The sequence below is a fragment of the Ornithodoros turicata genome, chromosome 5, assembly GCF_037126465.1.
Source record: "Ornithodoros turicata isolate Travis chromosome 5, ASM3712646v1, whole genome shotgun sequence".
NCBI classification, from domain to species: Eukaryota; Metazoa; Arthropoda; class Arachnida; order Ixodida; family Argasidae; genus Ornithodoros; species Ornithodoros turicata.
The window spans coordinates 55892153-55917277 of NC_088205.1; the positions used below are offsets into that span (position 1 = coordinate 55892153).

Genomic DNA, 25125 nt, shown 5'->3' on the forward strand with positions numbered 1-25125 from the left:
TTCAAAATTGCTCCCCGCTCTGCTTGTGTCTTCTGTTTGTGCTTTTGCGCAACCGAGTAATGGGTTTAGGAAGCGTCTTTCTCTTTTTCTTCCGGCGCATTCTCTCGCACGACTCAATGAATGAGACCGGACACGTTTTATTTACAGATGGGTTTATGAGTGTCAAGAGCTTATTTATTCCGATGCAGACTTTCTGTTCTTGTGCGCACTTTTAAGCTCCTGTTTAAAAAGCTGCAGGTAATTAGGCTTGCCAGGATTTGCGAGATGAAATGGACGTGCACGTGGGTGCGCGAAATAATGAAAGACGGAAAGCAAAAAAAAAAAAAAAGGTTGTTTCTAAAGAGAATGACAGTTGTTTCTGCTTCCGGTGACAGGTTCGGAATTAAGCGAGCTTCCTTGTTCTTTTTTTCTTTTTTTGCGAGTGGAGTAGGATTAGTACGTGGACGGATGTTTTTTCTTGTTTACGATCTCTTTTCTTCCTCTTCCTTTGAGCATGCGTACAAGGATGTAGCCGGCTTGAAGTGGACATAAATGAAACGGATAGTGTAGTTCACGCGATTAAGTATGAGTCGAAGAAGGATTCGTAATGGCCCGCTGTAATGGTCCGCGTCCTGTTCGTAACCGTGTGCGTAGTTGAAACTGTGGGAGTCAATTCTTTCAAAAAGTACTCGACAAATGACAGAAGCTGACAGCACACCTGTTTACTCTCAACTGACAGTTTCAAATTTGAGGACTAGAACATAAAAGCAAACAGGCAAGTATAAACGTGCACGCTTAATCAATCCACTATCAGCCCATAAGCAATATTTTCATTTCCTGACCCTAGTCCATCACTTCATATGGTAGTCCTCGCTTTTGTAATGTAGTTCTCGAATAAATCTGCCAGTTGAGAGTAAGGAGTTGTGCTGTAAGTCTGTAGTCCTGCGATTCACTGCGTTTTTTAAAAGACGCTTGATGTGCCAACTGCTGCACTTGAGCGGAGTAGATTCGTGTTGTCTAAATCGTTAGAACGACTTCGCGAAGTAAATGTACATTGAAGTGCATAACGAGAGCTAAAGAGAACTGTTGGTATAAAGCTCTTGTTTTTTGTAGTATTTTGCCGTGCCACACATAACGCATTCTCTTTTCAGAATTGTGCAAGCGACCCTTTGGGGAAAAGTGTCATCGAAGGAGCCTGTTTACGCATCGCGTGTCCATGTTAAAAAGGAACATTATCCCCACGCATATGAGGTTCTATCTTCGTGTCCATGTGCGCGAAGGCATTTACTCCCAAGTCCACTCGAAAAACGCTCCTAGCGACTCTCTCTCATAATTGATGATGCGCCGACATCCCTTCCGGGGATACGCTGATAGAAATCGATGGGGAAATTCAAAAATCGCGTTTTAAAAGAGGGTAGCCAGCCGGAGAAGTAGATTCGCAAAGTTTTTCCATTTCCTCCACGCTGGCAACTCGCTTCACTTTTCCCCATATACCCCTTGCGTTTCTCTTCACCGAAGATAAATGGAGGTCCAGCATTGCCAACTCTTTTTGGCTCTTTTTACGTCGATGATTCTGAAAGAAGACAACGATGCTGCACGTCCCCCTTTTTTTTCTTCTTCTTCAGCGTATATTCTTTTCGGGGCGCGTGTCTATGTGTATAAGAATGACACCTTTTCCGAGCATTCTCTCTTTCTTTGCTGTTTTTCCTCTTCCGTTCATTCCGATGCTTTCTCGCGGTAATCTATCACTCTGTCAGCTTAAATTAACTCAGGGACAGATAGGCGCTCCCGTTCGAGTAAAAAAGTTTTCTTTCCGACGAGGCCTAACGTCGCTTCCCGGCCACCCTGGAATGTTGGAATGATTTCTGCCTGAGCGGCGGCGGAAGAGAGTTGGGTGGCACTTTTGGGGAAAGATGGCGTAAGGGACAAAATGGAAACTGTAAGGTTCTCGGACGTGCGCTTTTCGGGCATTGCAGGTCGTTGATGGTCGGCCGACAGAAGCCTGACAAATTGTGAGCCGAATTGCTGACTTTTGCATGACGGCTATACTGAGGTTCCTGCGACGCTGCCTTTCCGGTGGGATTCTTCCGGACACGCTCGGGAGGAGAGTGGGAATGTAACCCATGATTGAGCGACATTTTCTAAAGTGAAAGACAGTTGCTTTCAAGTGGATTACAAAGAAAAGGAGGAAGAGGCCAATCCATTTGAAGCGTAAATTGTTTCTTCTTGAAAAACGATACTGTCATGTGGACCTCTGTCGTGCTACATTCTAAAAACGGAACTTCACCGCATAGCACGCTCTTAGCCAATCACCATCCCGAATGACATCGTGCTGCCCTCACAAATCGGGAGTGATAAATGTATTAATCTGTGCAATGGTTGGCCTTCACCGTGCTATGTGGTGAAGTGTTCCGTTCTTAGAGTGTAGACGGGGGGGGGGGGGGGGGGGGGAGCAGTGACATTTCATACCGCGTTGTTCGGAAGACAACCAGAAGCAGGAAATTTTGATGTTGTCGGTCTTCCTTCTGGAGCGAAGAATGTCGAAAAACATGCGTGTGTTCAAAATGAATATGAGGTCGTGGTATGGAATAAATCGAGAACAAGAAGCACAATAAAGAGAATGTGGCGCAAATAAACAAATACGAACTGTCCTCCAGGTACGGCAGTGCAAGAAAAAAAAAGTTAAATTGAAAATTTGTTTGCGTGGCATATATGCTGTTGAACGGAGCATTACTAAAGCATGGAGGTACCCCTTACTTGCAACAGAGTGCAACAGGATAGGTTTAGCCCGAAGATGTACGGAAGCCCACGCAAACATAATTCGACAATGCTTGTAATGGAAGGCTGCATATGCTGTAGAGGGCGTTAGTGGGGAGAAATACCAGCAAAAGGTGGAGGTTAGCTACCTGAGATTTCTGGCAAATGCGCGACTTCACATTTTGCGCCTGCTCAGGTACACATTTATGTGCCATCATGGTCATCCGGTGCCTTTAAATTTCGCGTTTGTTTTCGCGTAAATTTCTCTCTCTCTCTATCTCTTTACTTCTCTTTCTTTCCTTTTTTTGTTCTGTCCAACGTTCAGCTAAGCTCCACAAAACCGACACCACATGAACGTCGTTGAATGCAGCGCCCAAGGCTGAACGTACGTGAGAACGTTTCCAGAACAAAAGTGCTCCCTCAAAGGGAAAGAAAAAGAAGCTCAGCAAAATATCAAACCCACATCAGGCACATTCGAAAAACCTTTCGCAATCCGTGCGCGCGCATCGATCAGACTTTACAGGGCCTGTGTGCATTTTTGAGACGTAGTGGGCTTCCTGGTGTGGCACAAGGAAAAAAAAATTGCAACCTCCCCCCATGTGGGAAGTTGGTAATCCTATAGCCGTGAATATACACTTGTTTTACCCCGGCGGTGATGGATACGGTTCAACCTGTCAGCTTCCAGAGTGGAGAAAAATATAAAAAAACTAAATATTTGTGCCGTTATATGTAAGAATGAAAACAGAGGAAAACCGTTTCTGCACGACTGTGTGTGCACAGTAATCCCAGTTCAAACAGAAGCGACTACCGTTTCTTTTCCAGTAGAGTTCTCCGTTTCTGGAGTATAAGATTTCGTGTGGGCGATGGGGAGGCTTCTGTTCGTGCAGTGAAGGACATCGTTGTAAGCGGAGCGCTGAGAACGCGGATAAAGTGAACACGCGTGACCGTAACTCCCACATAATTTCAAAATTAAAAAAAAAATACTACTTTTTTTTCTTCGTGCCCATGATCCTACAGTGAAGTATTTTGAAGAGACACACTCGAGAATACGTCGACAGTACACTGGCGGCAATGACTTATCCAGATCCCCTACACCCCCGAATATTTGGCGACACCCCCCAACTTTTTTATCTGTGTACCCCCTACAAGGAGAGGGGGAGCTTGCTACTTCAGCTTTAAAGACATGTCGGTAATGATACGTTAAGCTGTTGTGACGTAACTCTAATAAGGACCCCCTAAACAACGAGAAATCGCCGAGGCAGACCACAATTAGGGACGACAGAGGCTCGTACGCCTCAAACGCCCAGACATTAACGAATTCAAACAACTCGGGGAAAACAGGCGCTGACGCCAGGCATCGTACCGCAGAAGACCCAGGTTCGATTGCTGGCGTCAGCACCTCTTTTCCCTGAGTTGTTTGAATAACAACCCCCTCCCATTTTTTTGCAACACACCCCCTTGCTTGGGATTCTGGGCAAACCACTGACAGGGGGTCACGACGCATTTGAAGTACAGGCGTAGAAAATTTAAGGTATATGTTGACACACTGAACTCGTAGAATTGGCGAAAAGGTAAATACTGGAACATCAAGTTCAAATGGTTCGAGTTCAGAGCCCGAAGAGTTCAAAGTTCAAGCTTTTTGTTCAAAGAGCTTGTCCCTTAACCTTAACAGTAGAAAGTAACTGCAGAGCCCATGTTCAACAGCAATGTTTCTACAGGAAACAGTTTCTGCGCCGACCCGCAAGGAGCGCCGCCTAACTGGTAATGGTTGCCATGGTGCCAGCTGTACAATGTGACAGCAACACGCCTGGCAGACGCAGCCTCGATACAAATGCCGTCAGTGATCATTACGGATTTTTCACGAATATCCGAAAGAACCCCAAAAAACTTCAGAGTTTCGTATTCTGCGAGAGTAGATGACGTCACTGCGAACTCTGGCGCCTGCCTCCTAGCAACGACGCCCCTGCGCAACGCTCGGGAAAAACTTTTTTACCAGCCAAAACGAGCAAAGAATTTGAAAATGTCGGTCCATGCATAAACCCATCACAATACGGACGCCAAAAGTTAGCCTGCGCACTTCGAGACAAAAAAGAGAGGAAAAGAAAAAAACGTAATTCGTCTTGAAAATGCACAATGACTGAAGATTATTAAACAGCTCGTGAAACTATACTTAATAGCGTGCAGTGACAAATCTATGCGTGACCATGCTAGTGTTCAGTTTGTGGACATGCACTGAATTTCAGAAAAAGAACGAGAAGAAAAAACTGCCCTCCGTGTTATAATTAACTACGCAAAGGCGGCAAGTCAGGCAAAAGGGACCACAAACGGGCACCACAAACGTGCAAGTGAAGACAGGACACAAAAACACACCAGTGTTTCACAATGACATCCTATCAGTACTTTGTCCCCCCTCCCCCTCTTTTCTATGTTACCTCGACACCGCGCACCTGGCTGCAGAAAGCATTGCCTTACCGTAGAGCACCGTTGACTTGCGCCTCGTATCGAGGTTAGGCCCTCCCCTGCACGCTGGTCTATGGTATAGCACGTCGCGCACGAAGACCCATCTATCGGAAGAGCGCGTTCCGAGAGAAAGACAGAAGAAGCACAACGCGCAAATTTCGTCAAAGCATAACTGTGGGGCAACATATTAACGAGTATCAGATGAAATCGCCTGTTTGAAGACGTCGACCCTACCGGTAGTGCGTGAGAACAACGAAGCCTCTGCCTTTAAGCGAGTAATTATGTGGTCATATATCAGGGATCGAAGCGTCAGTGAAAGATGCAGCTAAGATACCGTCCGCGATGAAATCGAGACCAAAAATGAAGTAACGTCGTCAGGTGAGGTGCTCGGACGACTGCAGTAGCGCTGCCTAGTAAAATGAGAGCAAGCCAAGAACTAGAGACGTTGACCCTTCAAGATCGGAAAGTGCGAACAACGGCGGTCCCGTGAAGGTATATACAGGGTGTCTACCGTAACTATAGAAGTGATTTTTAAAAATACAAAAATCACCTTCTCCCAGTTTTAACCAATGGCGATGTACTCTACGCAAAAAGGCACACCTTAAGAGGGCACAGGCAACTGTGTCGATGCACTAATTAACTTTCGTTAATTAAGTTTTTAATTATCAAAGACAGGAGACTGACCCAATGACAACATCAAATCCCTTGAGCGTCGAAAAGTGACCACCAGATCGCCTTATTTCTAGGCCCTTTCCTCGAGCTGTATAACTGTCTCGATTTTTGTTCTGAAAACAGTAATGTTACCAGTAACCCCAAGCGATTCGATGTTCTCATTGGGTCAATCTTCTATCTTTGAGAATTAAAAGGTTAATTACCGAAAGTTAATTAATGCATCGACACGGAAGCTTGCTTGTGTGTAGAGTACATCGCTATTGGTTAAAACTGGGAAAAAGTGATTTTTCTATTTAAAAAATACTTCTATAGTTACGGTGGACACCCTGTAGATTGAAGCAAAGGCCTCCAGATTGGGCCACCGATATTTTCACCAAAAACTGTTCTACTGGGCACTTTCAAGACTTGTAATAAATACACTGCCAATCATGAGCACGGTGCCCAGTACAAGAACAGTAACTGTTCCGGTCGGGCGCGGCACCCCACATGAGGCTCTTGATTCCTATAGCACAAACTCTTGCATGTCTGTAGCGCCTGCGACTGCACTTTGGAATCTTGCCGGTCTTGAGGGGAAATCGAATACATATGTAAATGGTAAATACGCATATGTCTATAGACACAACACTGGCTGCCGTGCCCTCATTAGTACCGTTTCACGTACATTTAGAACAACATAAACGCCACAAATTCTAAGTATGCAAAACTGTAAAACAGGCCCTATATGCGGCAACTTTGATTGATGTATACCCAGTTCACTATTCAAGAACGTTAAAGAAAACTCAAACGTGGGCTGAAGAGGAACAACGCATAACCGCAGCTCTTAATGTCATAATTATGCTGTGTTATGATGGAGACAGCCCAAGAGTCTGATGCTTTTCTTCGAGACGTCCAGAGGCGTTGCCGTCCGTTCTTCTAGTTAATGGTCCTACCAGTCGTGCTCTGATAATAAGCGGATTCATACAAAGCGACGCACCCGAAGCGTACAGGGCGAAATCCGGGCATCAGATGTCCTCTAAAAGCATGCACGCTATGTGGTCTCTGTTTTACTTCTTCTTTATTTTCTCTTCTCGTCTTTATTTTTGAGCAGTGATTAATGAAGACGGCGTTGGAGTTTCGCGGAAGCGACGAAGCATCGCGGTCCGGCCGAACCAAAGGGTTGAGTTACCGGCGGGGGATTTCGCGGCGCAAATGCTTTTGAAGAGCTGCGCGGGAAACGAACGCACACAACCCATTTGGGCTTTGTTTTACCGTTTCGCCCACGAATGGTTGCCTTCAACTAAAGATTAAATTTCTTCGAAAAGGGGAGAAGGAGGAAAAGGGCATAGCTGAAAAATTCCCCTCCAAGTGTAAGGCTGATAGTGAGAACACTGAGAAAGGCGAACGAGAGCAAGTTGAGGACCGCAGCTCGTATACTGCCACGGGAATCCATATAAGATATACTCATTTAAGATTTTTTATATTTTTATTCTGTAATTAGGTGTGTGGGGGTGCTAAGGGGTGAGGCGGGTACTGGAAAAACCCATGGTTCCGGAGAAGGGCACAGCCGTCTTCGCGGTCCGTTTTGTAGAATAGCCAACCATTCTCGGTGGCGCCTTTAGGAGTGATGGAGTTCGTGTGTGTGTGTGTAGGGGGGGGGGGGGGTATGTTTATTGAAAACGAAAGGAAGGAAAGGTTAGTCAAGCGCAGGCCTACTTGCTATTCCTTTAAGAAACAAGAAAAGAAAGAAAAAGAAAAACGACACACACACACACACAGACAAAACGGGCCTTAAAGGCTGGTCGAGAGGCCGGTGGCACGAAGAAAGCTCAAGAGGGTAGTCGTAACGGCCCCCGGTTGTGCAGGACCGGGCCGAGTTGCGTGGCCAAGGAGACGTTAGGGTAGACACGTTGTCGCAAGTGGCGTTCGAGGACGAGTCTTTGAGAGAGATATCGGTTGCAGGATAATAGGTTGTGCTCAATGTCGGCTTCCACGCAACAACTTGTGCAATTGGGGGAGTTCGTGGATTACCAATGTTGCTAAGGGGGAGTCCGATCACGTGCAAGTTTACGTCATCTTTCTCACCCGATTAAAAAACAATTTTACGTAACTTCCGCATCACATTGTAGCACTCTGCGAGTGCACAATATCGGATATGTAGATTTCAATGGCACAGGGTAGGTAGCATTATGAAGACATTATGCTTAGCTCGGACTGACACTTAGATACGAATGATAGAAGAAAGATCGAAAAAGGAAAGAAAATTCCAAACAACTCCACGCACGAAAGTAAAAAATAAAAAAAAAGCAAGAAAGAAAACGAGCAGATGTCGAATCTCCGAAGCCTCAACCTAAAACGCCACAGGATAGACATCATCGTGCCACGCGGAACATCTACATGATCAATCCATTAAACTTGCGAGGAGCAGTAATAAAGAAATCAATTTGCACTCAACAACATCTACTCGGGAAGACAACCGCAGTGATTCATTTATCATCGACGTACACACAAATAAAGCCATCGCGACGCGCATGTAATGCTTACCTTCTTAGTGTAATTCAGAGACGACGTAACGTCCTCCAAAGTTTGTATTTTTTTTTCTATCTCTGTATTTGGTTGCTGAAGTGCTGGGTTTTGTTGAGACCGACTCACCGTTGATACACCAGTGGCGCATCGCATCGAGCGAACGCCATACGGTTTTCTGTTTCTCTTTATCTGCGTCTTCGTTAAAATAGATATAAATGATCGTATTTGACATCGCAGTAATGACTGTACCGTGTATGAAGACATTAAAAAAATGCGGGACGGAACGGAAAGGAAAACATATCCTAGATAACAGATGCAAACGACAACGCAATCTGAGGCGCACGCGCTTGATTGATGATGTTTCGATTTGGTCGCTGATGATTTTTCTCTTTTTCGGAAGCTGTTCCCTCTTGCTAATGGAAATGTTCCGTTCAGAGGTGAGTTTGAGGGACTGATACAGCACCCGTGCGGAATGAAGTCATCTAAACGAGGTTCAGGTGTAGCACGCTTTATTCTTGCGGGGAAGTGAGTGTGCGTTATTTTATCTTTATAATTCATGATAAGCTTTATTTGGTAGCGCAAGATCTGAGTGGTTCGTCATCTTTTTTTTTTTAAATCCCCTGTTAGCGCCGCGGAGCAACTGTGGTTATGAGCCGCGTACACAGGAGGACAGATGGAGAAAGGACAGCAGGAAGGAGTGGGAGACAGCGGAGGGGATTAGTATGGGTGCTGGGCCGACTTCAGGGGAAACTGTGCCGACATTAGTCTGGAAAGTCTGCCGGAAAACCTAGGGAAAACCCAAGACAGCATAGCCGGTACGGGTATTCGAACCCGCGTCACCTCCCAGTGTCGGCGTGGAAGGCTATCATCTTAACCACGAACTGGTGTGTTGAGCAGAGTGCGAGGAAGCATTTCTAGATGAGGCTAGACGAAGTTTTAGTCAAGTAGTAAGTCAAATGCGCAGTACAATAATATGTTCTTCGGGGAAACCGGCTGACTAATAATAACTTAGCCAGTATCATATAGCCTCGCACATGCGAGCTATGAGATTTGGCATGGTATATCCAATCGTATGCTCCCGCGTTACAGTCAGAATGGTGTGTAAGCCATCACAATTTCTGTTCCAGAGGTCACGGGCGCTTTTATCAACGCGACATGCCAGGACATGACACAGGACCACCATGCCAGGGGAGCTATCTTACCGTCCTCCGAAAGGTGCCTTTGATGAAGGCGGGGTGGTGTGGAGCTTACAAAGCGTGTTGGCGATGACATATCGATGGTGAGGGATAGAAAGAAAAAAATGGAAAAATCAGACTGTCTACTACACCTACGCAGAGCAACATAACATGAATGAAGACAGAAGGAAGTCACTGAACAGGTTAGCCAGCTGCAGGTCGCGAACCCACATCTGCTGGATTGCCGGTACATGCTAGAGCCCTGCGCGTATGAGATTTTTGGCATCCGCATCCGACCCGCATCCGCGCACACGTTATCCGCATCCGATCCCTACCCGCAGCATACGCAACCGTTTACATCCGCATCCGATCCGCTGAGCAAAACGCAACATCTGCATCGGATCCGCAAAAACCGCACTTTTCGAAGGACGCGTAAAGACCGCCGGAAGCATTTTGGTATAATTTCGGATGCCTCCATGCTGTCACGGAAGGACTCACGACGACAAGCAAAGGCCCAACAAACGCGATATGGAGAGACTTCTGGAACGCGTGGATCGCTACCTCGCTGGTGCTCACGTGGTTCGAGACTCCAGAATGCCTCCCCTACCGTCTTGACCGTGCATGGTCAAAGGTGAACCCGAGCATGCGCTAGCTGACGGCGCGCAATACAAATAAATTGCTGGTGGAAAAATTACAGCACGCGGTATATCCGCATCCGATCCGCTACCGTTCCGCTGCCTTCGCATCCGCATCCGATCCGTACACCGCAGAAAGTGTTAAGTTTTCATCCGAATCCGCAAGTATCTTGCGGATATGGGGCAACTGATGTTCTGAGGCTGGAACACACATAGAAAGGACAAATACATGCAAAGCCTCAAATGCCTAAGAAATTAATGATGAAAGATGGAAGTCACTGAAAAGGTTAGCCAGCTGTAGGACTCGAACCCACATCTTCGATGACGTGACTTTGGAAGTCACTGGGGAGGTGGGTTAGCTTAGCTCAATTGGTAGAGCCCTGGATCGGTAATCCAGAAGATGTGGGTTCGAGTCCTACAGCTGGCTAACCTTTTCAGTGACTTCCATCTTTCATAATCTTTCATCTTGCGGATATCCGCTTCCGTTCGCGGATGGTGCAGGGCTCTACCAATTGGCCTAAGCTAACACGCCTCTCCAATGACTTCCAAGGTTGCGTCCCTTGTGTCTTTGTCCTTTCTTCTGTGTTCCAGCCTAAGAACCTAAATTTCCATCGTGTTCAACATAACATATCGAGTTCCAAAGCCTACTGAGATCTCCTTAATTTTCCTCGTCGTACGGACATTTAGTAATTCTGCTTCAAAACATTATCCGTTACACATGCTTTTTTGCTGCCTACTATCCGTTACACATGCTGCTTTTCAGACTTCATGTTTGCGGTAACTATCGTATAATTCAAGGAACCTGCAGATGTTAGAAGGAGTTTACCATTATACACGAGAGATTTGAAAGATGTCGCTTAGAAAGAGCTACATCTGACAATTCAATTCGTGGGTATCCTGTCACCAATAATGTTGCATAATTTTGCAGTAAGCATGGTGCTGTTTCTACATTAAATAGTTATCGGGAATAATTATCTGACCGGTTATGCATCTGCTGTGGTGTCCTCATTGTTTGTATATCTACCCCTCAGGCTTAAGGAAATGTTAGTCTTCTATCTCCAGTACATCAACTCGCTTGTACCGGTTTAGTTTGGTCTTACCTGTATTCGTCGACCGTTGCAATGGTGGCATATTGTAAATGTTGCAAGACTACTGAGTAGGTATGTTTTTAGATCTGATTCACGTGAACACTCTTCGCGTGCGGACACAGTTTTCAGACGCATAATGTAAAAACCCCGAGACTAGGGAACACGAAGGGACAGACACAATACGAACACCCTTCGTGTTCCCTTGTCTCGGTGTTTTTACATTATGCATCATCTTCACCAGCTCGCTTGCTTCTTAGCTATTTTTTCACAGTTTTCAGCTTAATGCTCGCATTTGAAGCCTCAGGGTGGTAAAAATTATAGATGATCATTATCTTTCACATCCATTGTGGCCTTCTGCAACTCCTACACTGTCAAACACATGTCTGAAGCACAATTCCAAGTGCAAACGAAAGTCAGAAAACACATGTCTGTCGAGCGAAAATCAATGCCACCGCTGAATGAAATCCATAAAGATGCAGATATTCTCACTGTTATCTCCCATCAGGCCAAGAACATGGTCATTACGACAGGGCGAACACTTGCTACCGTCGAAAAAAAAAACCATGAACACACAGCACGCAGACAGTCGTTCCACAGCCTTTAAAACAATTCAGAATTTAACTTGACGCACGCACACGCACCTTCTACTTTCCTCCCCGGAGCCAATCCTCCAAAGCACCAACGGCATCTCTACGAAAATATACACAGTGATGGATGCGAATGCCCTAAATCTTCACAGCATCCATATCTCGTACGCACTCACTTGAAATGGCATCTCGTAGGCCCCGCTCTCCGAAACCACCGACATAACGCACAACAACCGTTCTTCAAAAGACTGTCATCCGCTGCGAATTCAAGACTCATCTATCAATCAGTTGCACGCCGTCCCAGTCTGAATATGTATTCTACTTATTCCCATTATATATTTATGCGTTTGTTCGTGGCAACATCCGCCTACGAGAGTTGCGAATGTTTGAGAGAAGTTGGTGAGAAGCGAATAATGGCAAAATCAATGCGACCTCTTCTTGGCTTGGGCTTTGACTTCTTTTGAATCTCGGGGATCAGAAAGATGGACGAGGTGACAGTTGTTTCGTCTGTAGTTTTACTCCGCGGTTTCGGTATCGACTCGCGACAGAACAGGGAGCTTTTTGGGCTGGGGTTCTGACCCGATGAATAGATTAGGGGGCTATGTCGTTCTACGGAGCGGACGTCTCGCGCTCGTGTGACAACATATAGTCTCCTGATTTCCTGGGCATATGGGGAGGAGGACAAGCAGAAAAAGCTGGTACCTGGTTCAAGCTCGGTAAAATAAACGTCAAACAAAGAAACGCGAGAAGTTGGAAATAATAATTTCGAAAGCACACATTTATACAGCATGCTATACCAATATGCCGGTGTTTTAGGTTTCACAGAGGCATAACATATACACTGTTGTCCATGTGTAATTTGAAGGGGTCTCTATTCATATTTTTGATTCGCCATCTTGTTCATAAGTTTGCAACGCAGATACGTACGTATGTGTCATAATCGCCAAACCGACGTCTTTCTCCTCAACACAGGGCATCGAATCACCGTATCATGTTGATAGTAGACCTCATGTGCCATAAGAACTACAGAATGTAGAAGTATTTGACGGATTTGATCGGTTGCGTGTTTTCCCTCCTTTGCAAGAGGTCAAAGGAGATTTTTAGATTTCTTTCGCTTCTCCTTTAAATGTTGACAACGCCATAGAGCTGTTGCCTCTAGGTCACCAATAGATGATTCCACGTGATCCATCAGATCATCGCTGCTAATCCGAACGCTCGCAACAAATACGGCTTTAAACGCGCCAAGAAGGGTCAGGAGGATCAGCCCCTCCGTTCTGCTTAGACAACGTCTAGTAAGAAGTCTGAACCGATTCGAAGTGGGCAACTGCAACTGAGCTGCTGCAAGTACCAATTGAGTGCTGCTATGAGGCAGTGATGGAGGAGTGGCTTTCTTCCATGCTACGTCCAAATCGCTCTTCCAATCCATCACTGTCCCTCCATCACATGGGAAACGGCTGCATTTGTCCCGTTCCGCGACATTGGGAAACGCTCTTCGATTCTTGCCGTCTTCAATTGCCACTTCCATCATTCCCAGACACATCAAAACATTCGGCCTACATGGTCATGCTCGCATAAAAGTCACTCTTTCCAAGTGGGCTACAAATGCGCGACGGAAGAGACAGGCAGTGTGCCTGATATGCGTCACAGAAACGTTTCCCGCAAACATGCTTTGTGTGTGGTTGTACTCGAACTTTCCCAGATTCTATACCACAAAGAAAAAAAAACTTGGATACTGCATGTTTTTCCTTTGGTGCCAGCACTATTGTGTTCACCAGCGGCGTGGACGATCTGGTGAAAGCGTCCGCTCGCCGGTGGTAGCCAAGGTCGTGCTGAAGACTCGGAGGTGGTGGGTTCGAATCTTACCACCGGCTGTGCTGTCTGAGGTTTCCCTGGACTCTCCGGCACATTTTCCAGGCGAATGTCCACACAGTTAATTTTGCTCTGAAGTCGGCCCAGGGCGCACACTAACCTCCCTGTCTCCAACGCGTTCCTGCTCTCCCATCTCCATCGGTCCTCGCATGTGCACAGCTCATAGCCACAGTAGCTTCGCGGCGGAAACACTGAATTTTTTATTTTATTTTAAATGTAGTAACACGTAGGCTGACTCTTGTGTGGTTACGGTGCCTACTGATGCCAGCACCGACCGCAGTTCGGTGGTCGAACGTTCTGCATGTGGACTAGGCGGCACGCGGCTCGAGGGGACCGTGTGAAACATCTTTACTGAATAACACAAGCTGACGATACGAAGCAGAATTAGATACATCAGCAAATTAGATTTTTCATTGCGCCAGCATGTTTGCACCCGGGCGTCAACCACCACTGCCTGAGGTGTATGTAATTTCAAACGATAGGGACAACTGTAGTATGGGAACGCATAATAAGCGGACCAAAAAAATAAGGTTCATCAAATGTCTCTGCTCAGCACGCTGAAGTCACGTCTGCGCTGACACGATTCCTTCGGGAATCTAAACTCTTGGGCACTCTCTGGTACGTCCTATATGACTGTCTGCACAACGATTAGTGAGGAATCTGTTTCTTTTTTTTTTTCTGTATTTTTTCATAATTTTCTGTGTCTCTGCTGCTGTTATCTTGTTTTATTTGTTGGTTAGCTTTTGGGTATAGCAAGCCTAAATCATGGCTAACCTTTCGCTTCTCTTTTTTTTTCTTTGCAGTAAACATACCCCCCCCCCCCCCCAACAAATGATGAGCAAAGAGGCCTCTTGTATTCCATTGTCATCTGGCCAGTGGCATCGAGCCGTGTACACCTTCCGCATGTGCTTACTGCCGCGGTGCGCTGGTCAATGAAATGTTCCTAATGTGGCTCCGCACCAGCTGCTCCACTGCACCCGTTACCGCCAACACCGTCTTCTCCTGCGGTCGTGCATCGCTCCCCTCAGGATCTCGGACTTTTCCATACCTAGGCTGCTAGTCCCCACACAGCATAGTGAGGTGACCAAGGCACCTTTGCAGTTCCTGCGGGTCTGTGGCCTTCTGGGTGAACTGTGAACTGTGACCGATTCCGTGTTTGTTTGTTTGTTTCTTCTTCACTTTCTTTCTTTTATCTTCTTTGCTGGGAGTAGCAAGCCGCCGTAGCGCACGCTACCCTTTCCCCCCTTTCCTAAATACACATATAAAATAATTTCGGCATAATTTTGTTCCATCGTAAATTTTGACCTGGCTACCAAACTGAACTTTTATGTTTTCATGCAAAAATAAAAAAAAAATAAGAAGAAAACGAGAGACTCTAAATCACATAGAAATAACCCCAACAGAATCATAGTGCTGCAGTTTACCTTTGCATTGTTTTTTAAACGCCTGCACAGATGTTTCTGCGAAGCTCAAGTCACGTACAACGTAGTACTACATGGTACAGTGGCTAGCAATACAGTAGGTAGTATTTTCTGTACCATGTTATGCTCTAGTGGCTCGTAATATCTTTGAGGATTTCGCAAGACATAATTCTTCTGTTTGACTTGCCTAAGTTGTTCAAACCCTTACTTATATACATACATTCCTAGTTCAAAATAGTATATTTGAAGATGGGCAATATGTGGAGTACAACAACAACAACATATATATTGTGATGGTGAAGTGGGGAGGTTTTCTACTCTAGGAGTGGAACGCTACCCCATAGCTAGGGGTCTAATATGAGTGGTGACAATGATGAGTGATGACGATGAGAGACGACGGGAATGATCGAAGTGGCGATGACGATGCTGGACGTGATCGTGATGGTGGGAATGTCCGAGGGCGCTGCTGGGGTGGAGTACAAGCGTTGCAGACATATGCGAGATTGTAATTTTCGATTAGTCGATGCGCTTGTTTCTGTATCAGCGCAAGCTTATTTAGTTGTGTTTTGGGAGATGTTAAAATAGTATATGAATATGAAACAGTTCACCGATAACTTCACGTCGACTGAGGACTATTCGCCCTTTCTGTGCTCTACATACGAGGGGTGTTCAAGTCAAATCGAGACTTTCTGATTCCTGAGTGTAAAAATGGCTCGCACTACTTCTTTTTTGTCATTTTCACACGCGACAGGCCTCCGCGTTCGCCACGTGGTGGTCCAAGGTTTGTGCAAAACAGAAGACACGTACTGGACAAGGTGGCCGACAACAAGCTGAGCGCGCACATCGAACAGCGAATTGCCATGAAGTTTCCCGTGAATGAAGGCGTAAAGTCATCTGAAATTCACAGACGACTTCAGGCTCAGTATGGCCACGATACACTTAGCCGCAGCAAAGCGTTTGAGTGGTGCAAACGGTTCCGAGACGGCCGTACATCAGTGCAGGACGATCCAGGCCGGGGCGGCTCCTAGCCCAGTGTCAGAGTTTCTGAGAACATCCAACTTGTGGAGCGCCTGATCATCAACGACCGACGGATAACATGTCTCGAACTGGCTCGAAAGACGGACGTTTCTGTGGGAACGTTGAACACTATCATTCATGAACACCTCCAGTTTCGGAAAATTAGGTCCCGAGGCAGCTCTCCGTGTTTGACCGGCAGAGAAGACAGGAAATCTGCCAAGAGCTAAGGTACCGTTTCGACACTGAAGGACAGCGTTCCGTAAACGAATCATCACGTGCGATGTAACGTGGGTGCACCATTTCACTCCTGAGTCTAAACGCGCATCAAAACAGTGGAAGATCTGGGCTCGCCAGCTCCCAAGAAGTTCCGAAGCACCCCGTCTGCGGGTAAGGTCATAGCCACGGTTTTCTGGGACAAGGCTGGCGTTGTTCATGTTGATTTTCTGCCCAGTGGTACCACCATAATAGTGCATATTGCTGCCAGGTTCTCAGGGATGTGCATAAGGCGCTGAAGCAAAAGCGGCCGGGCCTCATCACCAAAGGAGACCTCCTCCTACAGGACAATGCAAGCCTGCATACCGTGCATCTCACGACATGTACCTTACAGGAACTTGGCTTGGAGTTGTGCTGCCACATCCCCCTTACAGTCCACACATCGCCCCCAGCGATTTTCATTTCTTCGGGCCACTGAAGGCGTTCCTTGGTGGCCGCCACTTCAGCTGCGACGACGAGGTCAAGAATACGATCTGATCATGGCTGCTACGCGTTTCATGGCATTTCTACGCTGCTGGCATCCAAGCCCTCGTGAAACGCTGGGACAAGTGCATTACTGCAGCTGGAGATTACGTTCAAAAATAGAAGTAATTTCTGGCTTGTAAGTTCATTTTACTTTTGCGAAAAATGAAAAGTCCCGGTTTGACTTGAACACCCCTCGTAGATTGATGCCTACATATGTATCATACCTAGGATTATGCATAGGGTTCGTGCCTACATAAATCTGTGCCTACATGGATAATTAGCTTGATCATGATCGTGATCTTGATCCTGGATCATTAGCTTTGAATTTCATCATATCATCATAATCGCTGTAACTATGTTCCGTATAAGGGCTCGTGCTCTCGTCCCACAGTGTTCTTTTAGGTCCTTTCCTTGTTAATGTGTTTATTATTGATTTGCCAGCATGTGTACGTAACTCATCGGTGCTCCTCTCCGCTGATGGTATCAAGTTGTATAGATTTATTGAAAGCTATCATGATTGTGCTCTGTTGCAAGACGACATTTCTCGTATTCATATGTGGTGTTCTAACAATTTGTTAAACGTAGAACGTGAAGAAAAAACAATGTACAAGTTTCCGACGATGCAGAATCAAAAATAACAAAGACGGTTAAGAGCATCAACCTTAATCTTCTGAATACTCTCGCTATTTCCTTCACTAGAAAAACTATTTCAATTGTTCACCATTACACACTTGACTCCAGTTATATAAGAAGAGATTCCGTTGTTCGTGACCTTGGTATACTCACTGACAGCTCTCTAACATTTCAAGCACACGTGTGGAGTATTAAGAGTTCAGCGATGCTCAAACTTGGCATCATTAAGCGCACCACTAAGTCATTCGCTCAACCAATGTGTTTTTTTAGCTTATTCTTTGCTGTTGTGCTCCCCATCCTGGAATTTGCCACTGTTGCCTGGAACTGTACAAGCAAAACGCTTTCTGACGATATTGAACATGTCCAACGCCGCCTCATTTCTATTCTTTATGACCGACATATGAGTGTCAGCGTATACTGCAATTACGAGCATATCCTGGAGAACCTTGGCTTGCAAACCTTGTCAAACCGTAGAACTTTTAAAGATTGTGTCTTCTTGTACAAACTGGTTCACTCTGTCTTCAGCTCCCCTGATTTACTACACTTCATTAACTATTCATGCAGCTTCTCATTCGCTTAGACCTCATCCCATCTTTCATGTCGACAGCATATAGAAGCTAAGTCCTACTCGTCGTCTACTAACGTGCTGTAATAAGCTGTTCGAGTATCACGATGTCGACATATTCGCTGAGTTTTCTAATGTTACTAATGTGACGCTGCGAGTTTCTTGATAAAATCGGTTTCACAGACTTTTTCCGATTTTCTAACATCAAAGGGACAGCGCCCCTGTTGCTTTCAAACGGTCGCAAAAGCTCGTGTTCCCCCACAGTTGAAAGCCATAAAACTTTAGTTGACATGTACACAGTGTGTCTCCGTGGGAAGGGTGACATCTGCTCCCCCTTAGACAGTGTTGTTTTCCCCTAGAGGCAGCTTTGTGTAGAAGGCAGCATAACTGTATGTTAACGGAAGCAGTGGCAATTACTGCGTTCTTCGAATGCAGTGTCGGACGCACATGTGCTTTTGGTTTGGCGTACGTGACTGACCCGGACTGTGACATGGCCCGGGAAGGTTATATAAACCATGGATAACTTCGAGAGAGGGAGAGAGAGAGACAGTCGCCCAAACAGTCAGTCGTAGTATGCGTCGAGGGTCGGAACCAGCGGAGAGTCATCGATATGTGATCGAATGCGGGAGCCCGGACGGACGCCCGGACGGACGCCTCCGGACGGAGGGAGATGGACGACGGCGGCGCCTTGACGCCTGGAACCCACCTTCGACATGAGGGTTCGTCCCCGAAGTCTCCTTCCACCAGCGCTGACGTCCGGGCAACCGAAGTTACGACCTAGAGGCCCAGCTGGCGGTGACTGACCGGAAAGAGGTGCACCCGACGACGATGTGGTGAGCGGAGAGACGGATCCACGAGGGCGGTAGGCGAACTCCTGGGACCGAGCCTCCAAGTGGGACGGTTCGCCTGCCGCCAAGTCGCCGTCTTCGCTATTGGTTGACCCGGCCGTGGACCAAGAATGGAGACCAGAGCGGATGAAGATCGACGGAAGCAGCAACCGAAAGCCACAGCATGGAAAGCCGGCCGCGTAGGTCACTGTCGAAGTCGTCTTCAGAGCTCGTCTGCCACGCCACCGTCCATGGCCTGGTGAAGATGTGGTGTCGTCGGGGTGCGCAAAGTCAGGGTCGGTCACTCTTGTCGCGTTGTTGTCTCTCCCGCGTTTGCGCATGATTCTCGAGTTTTGTTTGTCCGCGGTTTCCGTAACCATTTGCTTAAAGCAGATCACGTCATATATTTAAGCTGTGTTCGCTTGATATAATGTGTGTTGTTGCCGCGATTTGTGTTATCCATCATACGTACTGAATAATGGCGTAGTGTTTAGTTTTGTCCATTAAATCACGTTTTGTTGTTGTTAACGAAGTGCGTGGTGTCATTTCTGCTCGCCTCTGCGGGTGCCCACGTTGAGTGTATCCCCTTTTCTTCGTTAATTTTGTGCTCCTTCCCCTTCGGCTACGGCGAGGGACGTCACACTAATGCCATCAAATCAATTCCCATGTGTAGTTTATGCAGCCATCCCTTTAGTTGTTTCGTTTTTCCCATGACTGACTTTAACATTTGCTGTTTTGTCTGCTCTATTTGATGTGTAGCTTCTTTGTACTTATGTTTGCTGCACCATTTCCCAGACCTTCGGGTAGTTCATGGGCACCTGATCGAAAATTATTACTATTATTATTATTATTATTAGAGAGTGCTAGCGGCGAAGTATATTTTGCATGCGACTACTAGCTAACGTTAATCAACTCGCCTAGCTTGAACCTATTCTATATCATCTTCATCCACCCCTCCTTCTACAGCTGCAACATGTGCGAGACGTCCATTATCGTATATCAACCCAAAATGAAGCTTCAAAACGCTACACGCGAGAAGCAGCTTCAATTTCGATATCCACAGCCCTTCACGTTCGAAAGGCGCGAATAAAACGAAAGTGTTGAATTCCCTTTCCTCGACCCACGTCTCCAGTCTTGGAACCTGTACATATAATTCACTTCTGAAGATCGAGAAGGAAACCTAGCTGAAATGGGGTGGATGGGGGGAACCGAGGGGGAACTTTGGAATGAAAAATTTGACATCCATGTGCTCTCACTTCGAGGCGAAAAACGTGACTTCCTCTTGTCTTGCGAGCTTCCGTCCTTTCCTGAAATCGCAGATTGCTGCGCGTGCCGCTGAGTACCTTTTGAGTAAGGCAAGTGTTGAAAAGAAAAAGTTTTTAATGCGCGCGGGAACGCATAGTGCTGAGTGCGTGGAAATGATCAATGGAATACTCGGGGAACAAATCAAAGGTTTGAATTGCAAAAGTTGCTGAGATCGTACGTTATATGCTCTGTTATCTGATTGGTGAAAGTAAACTTAGCCAGGCGACGACTCCGTGAAACGTTTTTTTGTTTTTCTGTTTTTTTTTGTTTTTTTTTTCAGACTCCAGTATATCCTTTGAACTGATGTAAACCGCTTACGTTGGCTGCAAACTATGTAGTTTGGATGAATAGTAACGGATCCATGCACGGTATTCACGTTGTACATAAAAGCAGGATGCAAGCTCGTTTGTCCCTGCGTCCTCCCTAAATTTCAAGGAATGTCACCATCTTCAGGGTTATTCACGTTTCTCGTAGTATGCTCTTTCTCCTTACTGAGGACATTCGTGGAGCGCTCATCCTTTGAGAAATCAGGTAGAGGCACCACGCTATACCCCAAGTACCCGAGGCAGCATGCCCAATGTAAGGTCTTTTTGTTCAATCAGCCTGACAAGCTACCCCTGTTAGCTCATAAAGCGCCAGATCCTTAACCCAGTCTGCATTGAACAACTGCGTTAACAATGCGTTGAACACGTTAGAGAATGTTGACCCATCGCTTCGTTGGGTTTATTCGTACCTAGGGAATATTTATGCGCATTGCAAGTCAGAACAGTCAGCATCATGCCCAGTGTTCGAGCGTACCGTAGGTGGGAGCTCTGACCCCCTTGCTGTTCAACCCAGCATTTCCCGCATTTACTTTCCCTTCGTGTAAGTATCAGCATACACGCTGATGACATCAGCCGATGGTTATCAACAACGCATTGGCATGCTATAAAATGTCAACTTGGAAAACATTGCATCTCTCGCAATTGCATCTCTCGCAATCACCTTCAGCCTTCACTCGCGGCCTTAGATAGCCGTCCATTTATTATTTTCACGGCTTTGCCGCTTGGCCCTCGCTGCTTAGGCGGTGTGCACGGATGCTATGATATGGAGGGTCGAAATACTTCGTCCGCAAAGATATCTTCGAGAACTCCGGGCGGACGATGTATTTCAACTTTTTGGATTTGTGTTCCTTTTCCACAAGTACTCTGACCTTTTTGTTTTGCGTATATATACAGGGTGATTCACGAACCCTGTCATTTGGGGTTTATAAGAAAACGGTAGAATGGAAAAATACGCGATCAACGGCTCCCGTGCGGCAATTAAGTTTGCCATCTTCCCAAAAATACTTTTGTCGAATTTCAATTGCAATAAATTGTAATTTCTGAATTGAACTCTGAAATTTGCCTAGTCAACATAACGTTTTTTGTTTGTTTGTTTTTTACAGAATCAGGAAGCCCGTGGCGAACTTAGTCGAATACACCGGAAGCCGAAATCTTTAATGCTATAGCGAGTGCAAAAAAAAAAAAGTGAAAATCGGCTTGTTCTGACGCGCTTATTTCAACGGCGCACGAAATCGGCCGCAAAGATGCGATGAAAGGAGGACATGCCCCTGCCCTGTACCAATAAGAATCCATGCAGCCTCAGATTATTATTGCGATGTCTCTTCCTTTCCCTTTCCTCTTGCGTCTTTTTTTTTTTCAGTGTTCCGTCTATCATCTGGTCAGGGGCATGTCCTCCTCTCATAGCAAAGCGCCATAAAGCGCCATTGACGCTCATTGCGTCAGTGGCGCAATGAGCTGTGTTTCTCGTCGTTGTTATCTCAACGAGACTCTAAATCACATAGTAATAACCCCAACAGAGTCATAGTGCTGCAGTGAGCACTGTTGAGCATTGAGCAATGGCGCAATGAGCTGTTTCTCGTCGTTGTTGTCTCAACGAGACTCTAAATCACATAGTAATAACCCCAACAGAGTCATAGTGCTGCAGTTTACCTTTGTATTGTTTTTTAAACGCCTGCACAGATATTTCTGCGAAGCTCAAGTCGCGTGCAACATAGTACTACATTGCGCAGGAGCACAGCGCCGCCTCATGCATCGAAGATGAGCTTTAACTTGCGGAAACAAAACAAAAACATATGTATCGGGCGACTCTATCGGAGCTGCTCTTATCTTGTGTTGCATTTTCTGTTTTCTTTTAATCTTTTTCCAGGACGCAAGAGGCGATAGTGTGCTCTTTCCCCCTCTCACCAGGAGATGAAGGAAATACGCCTCTCCCAAGATGCGCAATGAACACAATCAAGAAAAAAAAAAAAAAAACGTGTTCCTTCACGAATTTTTTGAATCTTTGAATCTACCGAACGGATTTTTGTTCTCAAAACGGCTACGATATCAGGTGACCGAAAGGAACAGATGTTCTCATTGGGACAACTTCGTAGCTTTTATAATTAAAAAGTTAATTATTGAAAGTTAATTAAGACATTGTCTTAGGAGTTGTCTCTAGGAGGACATTGTCTCTAATGCCCTCCTAAAGAGTGTCCTTCAGCATATGCTATATTGGAATTGATTTCATCTAGGAAAAAGTGATATATATATATATATATATATATATATATATTTTTTTTTTAATACGAGGGGCCTTCAAGTCAAACCGGGACTTTCTGTCTCTTGAGTGTACAAATGGCTCCCGCTACTTCTTTTTCATCATTTTCACACGCGACGGGCCTCCGCGTTCACCACGTAGTGGTTAAAAGGTTGTGCAAAACAGAAGACCCGTGCTAGACAAGATGGTCGACAACGAGGTGAGCGCGCACCATACATCGAACAGCGAATTGTCATACAGTTTATCGTGAATGAAGGCGTAAAATCTCTGAAATTCACAGAAGACTTCAGGCTCAGTATGGCCACGATACACTTAGCCGCAGCAAAGCGTTTGAGTGGTGCAAGCGGTTTCGAGACGGTCGTACATCAGTGCAGGACGATCCCGGCCGGGGCGGCTCAGAGCCCAGTGTCAGAGTACCTGAGAACATCCAACTTGTGGAGCGCCTGATCCTTAAGGACCGACGGATAACATGTCTCGAACTGGCTCGAAAGACGGACCTTTCTATGAGAACGTTGAACACTATCATTCATGAACACCTCCAGTTTCGGAAAGCCGGGCCTCATCACCAAAGGAGTCCTCCTCCTACAGGACAATGCACGCCCGCATACCGCGCACCTCACGACACGCACCTTACAGGAACTTGGCTGGGAGTTGCTGCCACATTCCCCTTACAGTCCAGACCTCGGCCCCAGCGATTTCCATCTCTTCGGGCCGCTGAAGGCGTTCCTTGGGGGCCGCCACTTCAGCTGCGACCACGAGGTCACGAATGCGGTCCGATCATGGCTGCTACGCGTCGGTAAGGATTTCTACGCTGCTGGCATCCAAGCCCTCGTGAAGCGCTGGGATAAGTGCATTAGTGCAGCTGGAGATTACGTTGAAAAATAAAACTAATTTCTCGCCTGTAAGTTCATTTTACTTTTGCGAAAAATGAAAAGTCCCGGTTTGACTTGAACGCCCCTCGAATGTTCACATTTAGCTTGGACACCCTCTGTGTATAACTAATAGAGGTCCCTGTCCCAAGCGTTATTCCGTTGTTTGCTTCTTCTTTTTACGTTCTTGCCTTAGCATAGACCTTAGTTTGTAGCTTTAATTGCTATACAGAGTAGCCGGAATGTATATGTTGGGCCTATATTTCTATGTTTTTCTTTTTTCCGTTTCTGATTCCAGTGTAGAGTTAGGCGTACCTCAATATATTTTATGGTTTTTCAACCAAACCAAAGCTTCAACTACGCGTTCTTCTATGAACACTTGCGTTTGTTCTTCTTTCTTGTGCACTCATACAGCCTCGCTCTGATATGCGAAGCTTAGTTATGGTAAAAAGCCGACAAGTGCGAAACCAAACATCGCCTGTGGGAGACGGACAGGGTTTGACAAGAAGTCGCTAACGTAAAACTCACCTTAGCGCGGCTTGTGGGTCTATGTGTCCTGGTACGGCAGCTGGCTTTCCATCCGGTCTTGTGGACGCAGGTGATGCCATTGTATGGTGAGGCGTGCTGCCTGGTAAAGGATAGCCCATAGCTGCCCCCAGAAGACCAGGATGACCCCCAGGATGTGCACCCATCGCAAGGAATGGAAGGGTAGCATTGAGATGCGCGGCTGCCGCGGCAGCGGCTTGCTGGGCGTTGAAACCATTGGGCAGTAGACCGCTTGACGGTGGTTTGTCTCCCCGATCACCTACATATACCGAAGAGAAATAGTTACATTTTTTCTCACATTCGTCGTGATGTGTGACACAGTAAATTACGGAAGCTCTAAAAGTGCTTGTAGAATCGGACTTGGAAGGAAACAGAAGCTGTCGTAGTTTACTTCTTCGTGGTATACACAAAAACGCCATACAACGAATGGGCGCCGCTATTAGTGTTGCCACCCAGTGGCTGTCATTGGAACTGTACAGGTGTGGACTGCCGTTAGCCGAGATTCTTCACTTTTCTGTGTGTGTGCTCGTTGATTTTCGTGTTGTTAGTGTTCATGATCGAGCTCACCGATACACCATGTCGACCTTCACGTGAGTTCGTAGCAGGGCCCACACTCACGCCTTATCATATGATTGTGATCGTGAGTTTCGAAGGCCCGAAACGCCGAGCTATGATCACCACACGCCAGAGGTGATAATGAATGTCTACGCGTTCCCTTTGAAAGATGATAAAATGCCGTTAGTTAGCTACCGCTCAGAGAAGACATTTGCATTGTTTGAGGGGTAGGCAAAACAGACAGGAGGACGGGGGTATAGTAATGTTCAGTATTAATTTATGGATACACAATACCTGCCAAAATCTACGTTATAATGAGTACACTTTGATTTCGAGTTATAATCA

General features: G+C 46.1%; 1 protein-coding gene across 3 annotated transcripts in view; it reads right to left on the reverse strand.

The window, feature by feature from the left end:
• LOC135394479 (dachshund homolog 1-like) overlaps positions 1 to 25125 on the reverse strand; it is a 238326-nt gene that overhangs the window by 45161 nt on the left and 168040 nt on the right. For all 3 annotated transcript variants that reach the window (XM_064625236.1, XM_064625235.1, XM_064625234.1), the window contains one exon: positions 24208 to 24484. In XM_064625236.1, coding sequence (XP_064481306.1) covers positions 24208 to 24484 — 277 coding nt within the window. The remainder of the gene's footprint in view (positions 1 to 24207; positions 24485 to 25125) is intronic.